We start from the raw sequence: 15687 nt of genomic DNA, 5'->3' as shown, positions 1-15687 counted from the left end.
TGAGTCATGTGACACCTTAATGACAGAAGTAGAGGTTTCTGACTGTGGTTTTTGACTCATCAAACCTGATTTGGTAGGGCTACCATCAAAGGGATGTGCTTGAGAGGTAGTAACATGGAGATCTGAGGCAGAGGACTGAATAATTTCATATTCAAAGTCTGAAACACTTTCATCAAACAGGGCAGATCTTGTCACAACCTCATCTCTCCTGTCTTCAGCTTGAATCGCATCTTCAGGGGATGTGGGCAGATCCCCACTATCTGAATCTATAAGATCCACATCAAATCCATATAGGACTTTATATAGTCGACGTGAAACTTCATCCATGTGCCTTGCAGATGCTTGCTTTGCCTGCTCTGAGTCTGGCATTGTGGTAACAGGACCAGAGGGAGGTGCAGAATTCGGCTCAACTATTTTACTTGTTGATTTTTGAATAATGCTCTTCTTTTCAGAGATGTCACTACTTTCTGTAAGTTCCATAGACAGTTTCTTGAAGTCTTGCTCAGCTTGCTCACACTCTGTTAAACTGTCTCCGTAGTCGGTCATAGAGAGCGGTCGACTTTCACAAACACCAGTTCGAGAGCTGTTGAATGCTTCTCGCCAACTCAACAGTGATAAATGATGAGCATCATATTCGGACTGTCTGCTTTGTAGACACTCCAGGCTCCATTCCTCTCCCCCCTCAGCCCCCTCATATCCCACAGCTCCTTCATCATCACAGGGTTCGACATTAAGGCAAGGAGATGGGGTTATCTGAGCACACAACTTGGGGCCCCCTTTGTATACAGGGTCAATTACCTGGGATCGGAGATGGTAGGGGGAGGTTCGGTACAATGTGAAGAAGGGACTTACTTGTTTAAAACTGCCTGTATGAAGTGGAGGGTCGGCCACTTCCTCATATATTCCTTGTGATGAGCTGCAAAAAAAGAGAAGGATCCATTTCAGTATAGGGTCTTAGATGTAATAAATTTGAGTACAACATCAAGTTTGATGTGTGCATTCAATACAGTACAAGTCAATATACAACAATAAAACATCTTCATCATGCATCATCCATCTACAGCACTATAACCACTGTAATCAGAACTGTTATAGTAAACAATAAAACAAAGCAAGACAAAAAATATCTAGTTTGAGGTAAATGTTTTCATCATATATACATTTTCATTGTGTTGAGTGGTGCATCATTTCATGTTGGATTCCTGTTGGTTGGTACATTTCAGTAATAGCACCAATAACAGTCTGAGATGGTCATCAGATTATCTTTGATGGAGGACTGCTAGTCTGGAACCATAACAGAAGATATTGCTATTTTTCTTAATGTTGCTTAACTTTGGTCCAGGAAAGTCCAAAATTGCATAGATTTTACCTTACATTTTATGTAAGATAGCTTTTCTTACCATAGATGTTTATTTGTTTGTTTATTAAGAAAGCCACCATGATATAATACCAGACTCAGTGTTTGTAGTTGGGGAAATTAGTTAGAAAGCTAAAATGGGAGTGGAACTTACAAAAATGGTACATTAGTGCTGCATGCAAATAAGCACAAATGAAATGATTTAATGTGGCATTTAATCTAGCAATGAAACATTAAAATAAACATCAGCAAACTCGTTAAACAGTTCGTATTACTTACTATGCGGTTTCCATCTCTTTTTGTACTTTTCCTTTCTGGGTGTTTCTAAGAAGGCCTGTTGCCTCTGATCGTCCTGTTGTGTCATGAAGCGATGACAAACTGGAGGACAGGTCCTCTGCTGATACCACAGGTACATCTTGTCCTGAGCCTGGACTCCTACGTGCAGTATCTGTACGCCGGCCTGGTCTGGGGCTGTCGATGTCTTCATGAAGAGCAGAGAAACCTGACAAGAATACAGTGCAGGTATACACATATTTGAAGTATCCGAGTGTGTTTCATAGCAAATATTGATACAACACTTAAATCATGCTGCTTTAAGTTACAATGAGCAGGTTTACCTTCACTATGATCTAGAGCTATAGTCCGCTCTATTTCTGCATAGGTATGTGATGATGTCTCCTCCTGAGTGGACTTGATTATCTTGGTTTCAATGAGGTGAACTATGTCCATTCGGTTAATCTTAGTGAGTCTTCTAATCAGTGTTGTTTCTGTAGAGAAAGAAAATGGTTTGTTCCCCTTCACAGAAATATCAGTAATACTTTTGTAAAAATAAATACACTATATATGCCTCCTTTAATTAACCTGCAGCTTGTGGCCCTTCCTGCTCTGCCCAAAGTTTCAGAAGGGCATGGCTTTGGTCTTGCAATGAGTTGGGGTTTTCAATTCGTATTAGGTTGATCTTTTCCTCACTGAAGTCCAGTTCACGGGCAAGCTCTGTAGAGATTTAAAAAAAAAAAATCATGATTATGACAGTACTTATGAGAAGATCATTCTGTGTGTTTGAAATGTGTTAGATTTCTTGGGAACCGTTCATAAATGAAGCAATAATTTACAGACGGTTACAAATGAAAGGAAAAACAAACATAAAAATGTCTTCTTAAGGGGGATGGACCACCATATTTCACCCAAAACCTCTACTGAGAGTAAAGGTATTAACTGACAATTCACATCATTTACATGCTCTTTAAGCCCCCATGAATGAAGACATTGTCATCTAAGAAAACAGCACTGCTATCAGGTTTTTTCTTAAATTTGTCACCCGTCTGTATGAGTTGACTCACAGCATGATCTTACAACCAAAGAGTGGCTCACCTGTCCAGCTGAAGCCCAGGTGGTCAGCTATAATGGCCAACCGTTGCTCTTTTCTCTCTGCTTCATCCTGTGGATCTACTGCAAATACCACCAGACAGCCATGAGCGGTCAGAGCCGCAATATATACCAAATCAACTGACAACTAACACTGACTAAAAAAAAAAAAAAAGAAAATCTTCACTGGCTTTCTTAATTTTGTTGTACTGACAGGTGGAAAAAAAGAAAGGAATTGTAATCCACAAAACAAGAATGTACCTATATAGATCTAGAAATGATACTGAGATATTTACATCGGAATCACTGGAGGATCTTTAACATTAAGTCTAACATTATTCACACATTGATTTTGAAAGATTTCTAAGTTGTTTTCACTCCATAAAGCCTTTAAGTCAATCTTGAGATTTTCAGGACACAAGGAAAGAGAGACGCCAATACAAACACAAACACAGCTGAACGACAGCCACATGGATTCTTCAACTACACAGGGAATTCACTACAAGAGACAGAGAGGCGGCACCTTTACAGCTACAGTATACTAATGAGGCACAAGAGAGAGAGAAGAGCCCATTAAACTGGGGGGATACCTTGACTTTGGACTTTATCATCAGGGATTCGCTGCATCTGTGTCTCAACAGGGTCATCCCACAGTGGTCTAATGGGAAAGACGGCTCCAGAGGGAGGGAACTGCATCTCAGCGAAAGCTTCCCTTTCTAGGACTGATGGATCAATGAGACTGCTCTCATCATCTGAGTTGGCGGCTGCAGCCTCTAGCTCCTTCTCTGTCTCTGACTGTGCCAACCTTTCCACAACTTTTGCTGCTTCATCACTTATTTCTTCAAAGAAATCGTTGGCCTGTTTATGTGGCACACGTTTCTCTTTAGTAGATGTTGACTGACCACTTTTACCTCTGACTGGGAGTCTGGACTGGAAACCTTTAGATTTTGCTGACTCGACACTCAAGGGACGACCCTGTTCCTTTCTGGCGGATGGTCTGGTAGACTCCCCTTCACAGAAGCTCTTAGCTTTGGAAGATGGTGTCTTGGTTTTGATTTCCACAGAGGGACCTGCATCTGTCTCAGATTTTCTCCTTGCATCCTTTTTTACAGGGACCTTGATCTTTTTTTCTTGCATAGATTCAGCCCGTTTGGAAGCAGAATCAGGCTTCAGAGTGCTAGCCTTGATGGGAATTCTAGATTTAGACTCAGAAGTAGGGGAGGGGTCTTTTTTAGTAACTGAAGAAGTTCCAGAAGATGAAGATGACACTGTGGGTTTACCTCGACCTTGAGAAGCAGACTTAGCTTGTGTTTTGACTGGAGTCTTTTTAACACTACTGGAGGTACTTTGTTTGGATTTTCCTGTAGATTTTGGGGCTTCTATCACTGACTGTGGTTCCTCTGGAGAGGAATCAGAGGATTCCTGGCCTTGCTCAGAGTATACAGATCTAGTGACTGTAGTCTCTGCTGTCTGTACATTTGTTATCATTTGATCGGAGGAACTGGATTCTAACTCTAGTGATGCTTCATTTACATTTTTGTCTGTTTTAGTTTCAGGACCTTCAGGGGATGTTTGATCTTTCTTTGCAGATTTGGATGAAGCTGAAATGCCCATTTTTGGAATTTTTGATTTGGAAGCATCAGCTTTGGATAATGTCTGATCACCTTCAGGTGGGGATTGAAGCTGAGAGTCAGTTGTTTGTTTAGATTTCTCATCTTCCTCAGTCTTAACCTCTAGTGTTAGATTGAGGCCAACCTCAGGCTCTGCTGCTGATCTCTGACCTTCCTGTTTGACCTCCTCTAAGACAGGCTCCTCTACAAGTTGTTCACCTATCTGAAAAAAGGCAAAGCCACCACCCTCCTCCTCATAGCTCCTCTTAGTCATGTCAATGGCACCACTTCTGGTCATCTCAAAGAGTTTGCCTTCTTGGAACAGAAAGGGGTTGGGCTCACTGGTAGGAGTGCTCTCTTCTGTCGGTGTTCTACCAGGTGTTGTGTCTGGGGTTGCTTGAAGAGACTGACGGTCCACCACCAGATTTAGTATCTTCTGTTCCTCTTCTTTGACACGTGCTGCAAAAGCAGCATCATCCTCTCGCATGGCAGTCCATGAGTCAGTGTCTACCCTTGCAGTGACACCTTTTGACTCAGTTCTTGGTGGTTCCAGAGCCTCATCATCCTCCTCTGTGTCATCATAGATACAGACCTCTGGTTTGAACATGTCTTTTGTATGAGCAATACCAACGCTTGAACCAACTGTCCCACTTCGCCCCTTCTGATCTCCTTTTGCTTCATCAGTTACATTACTCCCCTGTTTTAGGGTCCCACTAACACCTAACTCTTCTTTGTTTTCTTTTGATTTTCGTAAGCACTCCTCTTTTTGCTCATCAGTCCTGTTTTCAGTATCTGATGTTACAGTTGCCTTTTTGGCAGTACCATCCTTATTAGCGGTTACAGACGCTGACAGTCCTTGTTCCTGGGCAGTTTTTGAGTTTGACTCTGAATGATGTTGGTCTGAGACAGAGTGAGATCCCTCTGAAGTGACAGTGGCTGTTGTTGTGTTCGTGACCTCTTTGCTCTTGGGTCCATCATGCAAACCTGCTGAAAAAGGAGAGGGAGGTTGTACTTTAATATGGGGATCAACACAAAGAGCTACCTTTGAATCTTCTGTGGGTCTACTGAGACCGCAAGCACTTTGGGAAAGCTTCTCATTTTGGGAGTCTAATGTTTCATAGCTGTCATCCCCTATTTTGGCATCTGCTGAGGAACATAAATCTTTTCTAGAGTTCTTTTTGGTCCTTGCTTCTTGTTCCATTTCATCAAATGTTTTTATTTTGGCTGCCATTTTAAACATCTCCTCCTCTGGAGTGAACTTTCTCTTAGCTTCATAGCTGTCTGATGTATCCTCTTCATCTGGATCTTCAGGGATGACAGCCGGTTTGGATTGAACACACAGGAATGAATGGTCAGGGGGTTTGGGGTTTACCTCATAACTTACCTCTTCAGAACTAGGAGTTTCAGGGGAGAGGGGACTCTTACCAGAACTTGTCATCTGAGATGTCTGCTCACAACTGTCATCGTCGGCACTAGCATCATGGTCTCTTAGCAGCCTACTACGCAAAGCATCTTGGGGGAATTCTTTAGCTTTGGAGGGTTCTGGATGGCTAGAGATTGTACTAGAAGGATCTAGCACTGCTGGGAAGGATAGATGTGTTTTTTGCTCTACAGGACTGTTCTCTAAGGAGTCATGAGGTGGTGACTCCTTAGTTGGGCTAGGTTCAATTGAATCTGGGGACTTATGGGAGGAGTTTTCTTCCATGAGAGGACTACCCTCTAGAGAGTCTCTGTGGCTTATTGTCAAAGAGTCATCAGCTAAAGGACTAAGAGCATCTGAGTCCTGTTTTAAATTAAGCTCTAAGCTGTCTTGACGCTGAGAAGAGGATCTAGTGACTGGAGAACCAAAAGATAACCCTAGCTGGCGCTCAGGGCTCTCATCATCACTAAGAAAAGTTTCTACTGTCTCTGAAATTCTCTTTGTAAGCTTATGAGGTTTACTTGGCTTAGATTCGCTCCTCCTAACAGATATAGACTCACTTGTAGTGTGGTCATCTGCAGCCGTGCTTGAAGAGACAGGGAGGGTCAGTTCTGTAGGCAGTTGTTCACCAGTGGTTCCTAACCCAGAGTCTCCAGACTTCTCTGTATCTTTACTTTCTTTTTTGTCTGTTGTCTCAGCAGCTGCTGATGACTTAGAGGTCTGTCCACTTTTGGGAGAGAGACACAAACTCTCAGGGCTTGTGCCTGGAGTTGCAAGACCCTCATGCTTGTAACTGTCCTCAGAGCTCAGATGAGGGGTTCCATCTCCAGAACTGGCACTTAGTGAGTCTGCCACACCTTCATGCTTTAGGCTGTCAGAGCTATCATCAAGGCCACCATTTCCAAAGTCTACAGTTTCAGTTAGCTCTGAATGGGCGGCAGAAGTAAACTTAGCCGTCTTCTCTTTGTCTTGTGTGGGTTCTTTCTTGCGAGGTTTTGAATCCAAAGACATTTCCTTTTCTTGAGAGACACGTGAGGTTATTGCTTTGGTCATGGTTTTTGACTGGATGGTTTCAGATTTTGTAGTTTTTTCTGATCTTGATGTTGTGGATGTTTTTACCTCAAAAAGCCCAGTCTTTCTCTTTGAGGGGTCTTGCCCTGTTTGGAATGCTTGCATTAGCTCTTTAACTGACATGGTCTCCTCAAGTTTTTCAGATTCAGCTTTGGGAGATTTAGGGGGGCCCTGTTTAGATTTAGGGCTCTCTTTGGCTTTTGGGGAAGGTTTGCTTGAAACAGGCAATTGTGAAGGTTTGCTCCCAGTGACCTTTTTGCTCTTTTGCTCTGCCTCGACTTTCTGTTGTAAGGCTTTGACTTTGTCCTTTATGGATCCTATTGGAGTTTCTTCTACTACTGGGGATACAGGTGATTTTTGGGCCGGGGCTGTAGGCACATTTAGAAGACCACCTGCCTCTGCTGATTCCTCTGCCGGTCCATGGTCTTTCCCCTTCCTTCTGACAGGCTTTTTAATGTCACCAGTAGTGCTTTTTTCTTGCACTTTAGTTGTTGGTTTTGCACTTTTACGGAGTACAACATCGGTGAATTTTTCTTGCACAGGTGTCTCTTTTTTAGCTTTTGTTTTGGAGCTTACTGGTGAATCAAGGAGGTATTCTTTTAGGTCACCACTGTCCTTTATGGCTTTAGGTCTGGGAGCCCCTCTGTTAGCTCTACTTTCACGTAGGACTGGCTCTTTTACTTCTAAGGCTGCCATCTTTTTGGCCTCCTCTATCTCACTGTCAGAAAGGAGAACCCACTCCTCTGCCATTCTAGCAGCCTTGGCTGCCTCCTCCGCTGCCTCTCCCTCATAAGTCCCACTCCTCAGTATCTCACTGACTTTCTCTAGGTCCTCTTTGACTTTCTCTAAATCCTTTTCCATTATTTCTAATGGCTCTCCTGACACATCCTCAGTCCCTTTCTCTAGACCACACCCTCCTATGGAAGGCGATTTCTCTGTGGAGTCTGCAGTCAAGATGGCAGTCATTTTGATCAAATCTTGTTTCATCTCTGACACGTCGGATAGGAGGTCTGGTTCTCGAATCAGCTCTGATTTCAGCCCTGATGTCGCCGTCTCTTCATCTTCCATATGGAAGAAGAACAAGTAAGGAGTAAACAAAACCAAAAATTCAAATGAAAGGAGACAGACATTGGAGAATGTGGTCAGGATAAGATTGGAGCACACTTCAGGGATCATAGGACAACAAATTCACAATGGGTTCTACATCTGGGTCTTAAAGGAACTGGGCTCAAACGCTCATACAGTATGTCTCTGGGGATCTGTGGTAAAGCAAAAGCTAAAGAATACCAATGGGAAGGAAGTGAGCAGGAAATAACTTGCTTATACACTCAGCACATCCACACTGACAAGACAAAACTATAGAACAAAACTAAAGTACATACAAAAACTAAACCAACTAAATACGAGTGAGATCAGATGGTGAAGAAACCCACCAAGCATAATGGAAAAAGGGAAAACAAAGGAAACAACAAAACATCACAACATCTCAAGATTGCTTAAATGTATGATAAATGTCAAAATGATAACAGCAAAAAAATGGCTTCAAGAATGGTATCAACTATCAGTGAAAGCCAGTGATGACATATGCCATATGATGATTTGACATGCTTTTCATTCTAAATAAAAGCACATTTTCTTTCAACTCTAAAGAAGCAATGCTAGAAAAAGTAATCTGAAGCACAACTGAAAATTATAGTGGACAACTCATAAAAGACACAGTGCACAGAACCATAAACAAATATTCTTGTGAGGGAACATTCCAAACAAAACAACAAATGAGCTCTTAAAGACTTCACATATAAAACATACAGACATACAATCACACCCATACACATTTATGTAAGGCAAGTTATTTCCATGCAAAGCAAAGGGAACTGCTGATGGAGAGGTCATGGTAGAGAGTGAATGGAATGAGTGGGAAATTAAGCATATCAATAAAATACAGAATTAGAGGATAAGTGGCACTCATAATGAAGAGCCACTTGTTAATATAGTAAAACCCCCATTCAGTAATGTGGTGAGTTCTTCATCTTCTGCTACTTTACATATGAAGGATATAATTTTCAGGTCTACATAACTAAGTTCAAGAGGGTAAAAGGGGACGGATTAGGAGTGGGGGAGGGATTGGCTAATAATTTGCTTTACCATTCTACTGCAGGAGCAAGAAATCTACATTTTTGGCCTCTAATTTCTTGAAATTCAGCACTAGTGCCATCATTACCATAGAGTTTCAGGAGCTTGGCGAATAAGCAAACAATTTTTGGAAACAAGCTGCTTGGACTACATCAGCGTATCATAGTTGCAGCAGGATTGGCATAAATAGAAGTTTAACCAGTGATGGTTTAAAGGATCAGCATGTGACTGGAAAAACATCTCTGGTCATTTATAAATTTTTTTAGTCAGACCACCCATCTTAACCTATAGCAAAGGTCTGGGATTCCTGTAGTTGTTTCTACACAAAAAACACTGTTTTACCGTAGACAGGGACAGATGTATTTTATAATTCTTATTTACATTTTTGAGTAAATCACTGGATATAAGAAAACAATACAGTAAATAAATTTGAGTTTATTTAATTGTATATAAACTCATATTTTCTTCACCAATACTTTTTGTGGCCACATGGGAAGTTCTGGTTTGCTATAACTCTCCATGTAGTCTGTGCTAAGATAATCCTTACAATGGATGACTACTTAAGACTATATTGTCTTGCCTTCTGCACAATCAATTACCAATCTCTGAGTTGATGCCTGTCTTTTTATGTGCAGTGCTTGTGTTTGTACTGTGGCTGATTTACCGATGATGCAAATGTTTGACCAAACTAATTTTCCTTTGACACTATTTTCCAAACAGAGGCGATTTCTCATAGACTGCAAGGGAAGCCCGGCTTCCCCTAAAATTATGAAAATTAAATGGTTAAATATGTTCGGTTGTGTTGACATTTTATTGACTACAAATGTGTTAGAACACGTTCATCTCAAAGACGAGTTCGATCATAATCAGCTTTATCACAAATCAACGGACTCGATGTTGTTCACTTCTCATACATTCCCGTTGCGCTGTTTCTCATACGATCTCTGCTCAGTGCATTTGCCCGTAGAAGCTCGGCGTCCATGCACTTCAATGGGACTGAGTGGAACAGATTTTTTCATTGACTCAAAACTGGACGGTAATTGCATAAATGCCACGATGTTGTCCCGCCCTGGATGCTCGGCGTCTCTGGGGGTGAATGGAGCTGTGGGCGGAGCGCAGCTGGGCTGGACGCCGGGATTCCACGTGCTGATTGGAGGATCAGTTGAAAGGCTGAATCCTGTTTGTTTGACAGCTATTTTGAGATCTACTCCTTCACTTGACAGAGTTCAGTTTAATACCGTCGCGCATTCTGCTGTGAAAGCGAGAGAGAAACCACTACGAAATTACTTGTTTGTTTCTTGGACTGTAAATAAAACACTCATTGTACTTCCTTGTTTCAATTTAACACAATTTCAACGTTTTCTTGTTTACTTGGTACGATAAGGTCACTGACCATTTTCTTAAAAAGGAACGGAGGGCCGAATTTATGTTTAAATAACTTGACTTTTTTTTTTAATGTAAGCTGACAATGAGCTTCCCCTCTCTGAAAGACGAGCAGCCGCCACTGTTTGCAAACATATTGTCAGTGCATCCTGTGCTTGGTACCACCTAAGATGAGTATGATTTGTTTCAAGAAAAACAAACTACTCATACTAAAAAAATCCAGAGGGTTTCTTTTTTTTGCTCTTCTAGAATAACCATGGAAAGTGCCAGGTCTATTTCCAGTGCTGACATATCTCTAATGAGGTGTGGCAACGGGACAGAGTAAAATCCACACCATACATCGACACTGATTTGGCAAAAAAGAAGTAAATCCATTTCCAGTCACCATAGCTGTCCTTAAAACTGTCACTGCTTGAATTCTTATTATTTTAGATAGAAGGCATTATCAGCAGGGGTGGCGATGCTACAGTAGAAGTGACACTACTGGACATCAGCTCATCTCACTCCTTTAAAAGACATTTCATGTGCCACTGAGATAACTGCAGAGAGTCAAACTAAACCCCACATATAGTTATGAATGCCACCACACTGACAGGAGTTGCTCACTGGTTTAAAGTCTGCTTTCATTCATTGAATTGAAATATAAGTGTGCAATGCAGACTTAAAAATGTTGTAACCAAACATTGCAGCAGTGGAGCTTCATTAATACAAACTCAAAAGTGTGTTAATGCTTCTGTTGGCTTTGGGCCAGTACAAAATTAGAGGCCATTACCACATAATTATCACCACAGTATGAATGAGTTTAAATGTAAAAGGTACATACGTAGATGGATGTGTTTAACTCTTTCTCCGCATTTGCGATCTCAAATTATGAAGGGGAAAGAGTTAGTGTTGAGACAATAAGCCAGGTGTGAAACCAGAAAAAACGTAAAGTCAGAGGAAAATAGATAATATTGTGAATTTAAGACGGAGGAAAAACAAAACACTGACATGGGGAGATGCAGGTAAAACCTTTTAGTTTGTGTGACAAGACAAAAAAAAAACAAAACAGGAAGCTTAAAAGGCTTTGATAAGATGTATATGTAAGAGAGGGTGAAGCTGTTTGTGTCAGTGTATCAGTCTGATTATTACTCTGCGTATTAACCTAATCACCCATTAGTTTAATTAATGCATGCAGTCAATATTATTATAGAACAGCATCAATTTTAGTACATGTTAAATAGAAAATAGAATAAATGTCTTACATTTCTCTAGCGTTCTGCCGTTCTGGAAAAAAAAAAAAAGTACAGAAAACAGATCAAAGTTAGAACTGATTCACCTGCTGCATGTAGCAAATCTAAAACTACTTCTACTTATACAGTTACTACAGAAAAAAGGGGCATACAGGACACAGCACAAACACAGAAATGAATTAACCACAAACCGATGTAACAAAATAAACAAATCTGAAATCAAGTCAAATGTTCTTTATCTAGTCTTTATAAAAGATTGGTCAGGTCAGATCAGCAGAGCTACTGGGGTTAGTAGAAGGAGGACGGGAAGCGGTGGCTGCTTTTACCTCTTCCTCTTGGTCGGAATCGGACTCCTTTTGAAAGCAAGAAGCAGCGAGAAGCAGAAAGATGTACACATAAAACAACAGTGACATTAAAAGTGAGGAAAAAGACAAAGGGAAATGTGTAGTTAACCATGGCAACAAAGACAACCAGTCAGGGGAATGAGTTTAGTTCTTAAAAGCAGAATTAGGCCAAAAAATACACACATTCACATTCTTAGTTGTTTTTGACATTTTGATATAAAACATTACAGACACTGTGGGTTAAATTAAAGCTACATTTACACTAATATACTTTAAAATAGTGTTTTAATATTCTTCCCAAATGAGATTTCTATCCATTCTAAGACGCCCGAAACAGATCTAACTCGACTGCAACAGCTAAGAGTCAAGACTGATGTTTTGTTTTCATACAGAAAGAGACACATGATAGAAACACAATGAATCTGACGACTTGTAGTGAATGATGTGACAGACCCAAACAAGCTGCAAACATGGGTGTCTGTACTGTTTCTCCACTACTGTTCCTCTAGACTGCAGTGCAATCCTGGAGTTTGTAAACTAAAACAAGCTTTTGAAATGCATTATATGCTACTTGGAACACACACACATATGTTATACATGGCAATTATACACATGGCAATGACTTTTAAAGTAAAACATATCTAAATGAATGTTTTAGAGATTTTCACTGTTTTCCTTATTGTTTAATTGCATGTTTACAGTCTATAATGTTGGTTTAAGATAACTCAGTGGGTAGAAATGTCATTTTACACACTTGAATTTAATACAATGTGCTGAAGAACTAATCAAGTTATTTCTACCGAGAATTTTTTGAAGTAGAAGAGGAATTATGCAGCATGCTGACAGTAACAGAGTGTAGTCCTCACCTTACAGTATGATGGGAGAGTGATATTGAGGTTGCATATGGCATTTTGGGTAAGCGACCTGTAATTCCTGGGTTCTTTCATAAAGGATAGACGACCACATGGCTCCTGAGTGTTGTCTCTAATCTATAAAAAATAACACAGTTCGGTATTATTCAGGTAGTTGGCTGCTCGTCAGGATAAACAGGCTTATAATGAGAACAGTGGATTACAGAAGAAATGGTGCTTACTTTGATGAAGAGAGCTAGTCTGTTCTCCTTGAAGGCAAAAAAGCTGAAAAGATGGTGCTGGCCACTTTTGGTGAGGGGGACGAGGTTTCCAAAACAGTCTGCATAGATAGGTTTACCTTCCAGGACCTAAGAATAATAAAAAAAAAAGGTGTGTACAAAAAAAAACAAAAAACTGATGAGATATACTGTATGTATGGCTCGTCCTATGGTGAAGAAATAAATACTGAAATAAATGACTAATAAGCCGAATAACTAAGGTAATTGCTGCTAACAAAAACTAAGGAAATCATTAATCTAGATACAAAAAGTGTTAATTGAATTCACTAAAATTAAGTGAAGAGAAAATGCCTGTAGTCTTTTCACATCATTTTACACCATATACATACTTTTGACAATGACACATTTATTTTGTAGTTGTCTGTGGATGATTATTAATCTGTTCATTTGTAAAACTTTTTCAGCCCATATAACAAAAACAGACTAAAACTAATGAGCAAAGACTAAGGTATAACAAAGCATTTTTGAAGAGTAAAACAAAACAGAATTTAAAAACAAAAGTCCAACCAAAGTGATAAAAACTAATGATCAGAAACTGAATCGGCTTTATCGGCCAAGTATGTGAACACATACAAGGAATTTGGCTTCGGTTTTTCTTTGTTCACGTTTCAACATGAACCCAAAACAACATGAGCCCAATCACATCTGAACATAGACCTAATATAGACAAATATTCGACTGGAGACTAGGACAACAATGGGATGAGATTTACAGTGGATTTATATTGTAATATGTACAGAGTGCAAAGTGGAGTTTTATACAGTGAGTGGATGTGTACAGAGATCTGGTCTATTAAAAATATATGTTTATGTATATATTATTCACAGTGGGTTTTATATTGTAATTTGTATATATCACTTTATATCACTGCCCTGAAATGAGTAAATACAATCAGAAGTCTTTATTTACAGTATTGTACAGGAAGCTCTTTTAGAGGAAGTTCTTTAGTAAGGGTCTTTTAGAGTATATATACTAACCTTAACGTCAACCTGGTTACTAACCCACTGTTTTGTTTTGTTTCGGTCTGTGTGTTTTTTGTCTTCCTGTGCTGTATGCAAAGCTGCTGAATCTTGAATTTCTCTCGGGATTAATAAAGTATCTATCTATCTATCTATCTATCTATCTATCTATCTATCTATCTATCTATCTATCTATCTATCTATCTATCTATCTATCTATCTATCTATCTATCTATCTATCTATCTATCTATCTATCCATCCATCCATCCATCCATCCATCCATCCATCCATCCATCCATCCATCCATCCATCCATCCATCCATCCATCCACATAGTGCAAATTGGAGTTTTTATACAGTGAGTGGGTATGTACATGATAAATTTAAAGCTATTATAACTGTGATGATTTCCTTCCTCACCTCTACGTCTCGGCTGCGAGCCACCTCAGTGAAGTTCTCCTGCTGCTCCAGTGTTTTGTCGATCTTGTCGTCGGTCATGCAGAAGCAGCGTAGGCGGGCCTCGATGGGGTCGTGGGTCTTGGCAAAGATGACGAACTTGGCCATGTAAGGGACGCAAATGATCTCCCTGTACACCTGAGTAGAGAAGTTGACAGATTCCTGGACTTGCCGACAGTCTATCAGCCAGAACCTGAAGAGCAGAAGGTAAATCGGTGATGTTAGATATGTGTTGGCTGTAACATCAATGTCACTTTAAATTAGGAATTTGTGTTACCTGGCAGACACGTTGGTTGTGAAGGAGACACAGTCATTGATAAATGTTAATGGTGTGGTTCCTGTTATATCCTCCCATTGGGCTGGCGTTGTCCCACCTGCAAATGAACACAAATATCATTCATTCAATTTCATTTAACCCTATAACACCAAATGTATCATATTTGATACATGACTTTTGAAGCCCTCTACATGATCAGTGTGATATTTTTTTTTCATGAAAAACCTGATGTATACAATTAGATACATGCAATACACAGATAATCCACCAGAACGGAGGAATTCATCCACCAGAGGCCTTTCCAGTGACACTACAAGATTGTCATTAACGTGGAAGGAGGAAGAACTTTGCCAGTTTTGAAAATGAATTACCAATTTGTTAGACATGCATGTGTTACATTATGTTTTGTTTGTTCAAAAATAATAATATTTTAGCATTGAGACCTAATGTATCAAATATGGTACAAAATTGAAACTCATACATGGAAATTGATATTTAAAAAAAGAATTGGGGAGTTGTTCAGAAGGACCAATAAAGGCTCCAGTTTCAAAGAACTGGAATTTTCTGTCAGTGATTTAAGGGTTCAGGCTTTACAGGGTTAAAGTGTAGAATCAGCATGCAACATCATCCCCATATACTTTACAATTTAAATAAAAAGTACAGTTAAGATATACATGACAACACCCACATCTGGTAGCTAAAATAATAAAAAAAAAACAAACAAAAACAATTAAAAGCATCAGTATGGAGGAGTTTGTTTATAATTAATACTAAAAATAATAAAAATGGAAATTATTACATGAAGCAATTACATGAAGACATTGGGGTTAAAAGGAATGTTCTTGAACATTTTTGTTAAAGTTGTTGGTGTAGAGGAGGGCATTATTGGATTGGGTTAAAGTTACTGTAGCATCATAAAATAATAAAATA

At 39.7% G+C, this 15687-nt stretch overlaps 1 protein-coding gene across 25 annotated transcripts in view; it reads right to left on the bottom strand.

Annotated features, from left to right (window-relative positions):
• Window positions 1–15687, bottom strand: part of ank2b (ankyrin 2b, neuronal) — a 293858-nt gene that overhangs the window by 21404 nt on the left and 256767 nt on the right. For 15 of the 25 annotated variants that reach the window (XM_030161857.1, XM_030161856.1, XM_030161863.1 and 12 more), the window contains 13 exons: window positions 14758–14854; window positions 14445–14673; window positions 13009–13134; window positions 12782–12904; window positions 11898–11924; window positions 11584–11605; window positions 11163–11201; window positions 3313–7884; window positions 2729–2806; window positions 2219–2350; window positions 1975–2124; window positions 1637–1859; window positions 853–916 (listed from right to left, as the gene is read on the bottom strand). In XM_030161857.1, coding sequence (XP_030017717.1) covers window positions 853–916; window positions 1637–1859; window positions 1975–2124; window positions 2219–2350; window positions 2729–2806; window positions 3313–7884; window positions 11163–11201; window positions 11584–11605; window positions 11898–11924; window positions 12782–12904; window positions 13009–13134; window positions 14445–14673; window positions 14758–14854 — 5882 coding nt within the window. The remainder of the gene's footprint in view (window positions 1–852; window positions 917–1636; window positions 1860–1974; window positions 2125–2218; window positions 2351–2728; window positions 2807–3312; window positions 7885–11162; window positions 11202–11583; window positions 11606–11897; window positions 11925–12781; window positions 12905–13008; window positions 13135–14444; window positions 14674–14757; window positions 14855–15687) is intronic. The other 10 variants (XM_030161865.1, XM_030161866.1, XM_030161867.1 and 7 more) reach the window with 10 other exon arrangements.

This window comes from Sphaeramia orbicularis, chromosome 18 (assembly GCF_902148855.1).
Source record: "Sphaeramia orbicularis chromosome 18, fSphaOr1.1, whole genome shotgun sequence".
NCBI lineage: Eukaryota > Metazoa > Chordata > Actinopteri > Kurtiformes > Apogonidae > Sphaeramia > Sphaeramia orbicularis.
This window is presented reverse-complemented; position numbering and strand designations above follow the sequence as displayed.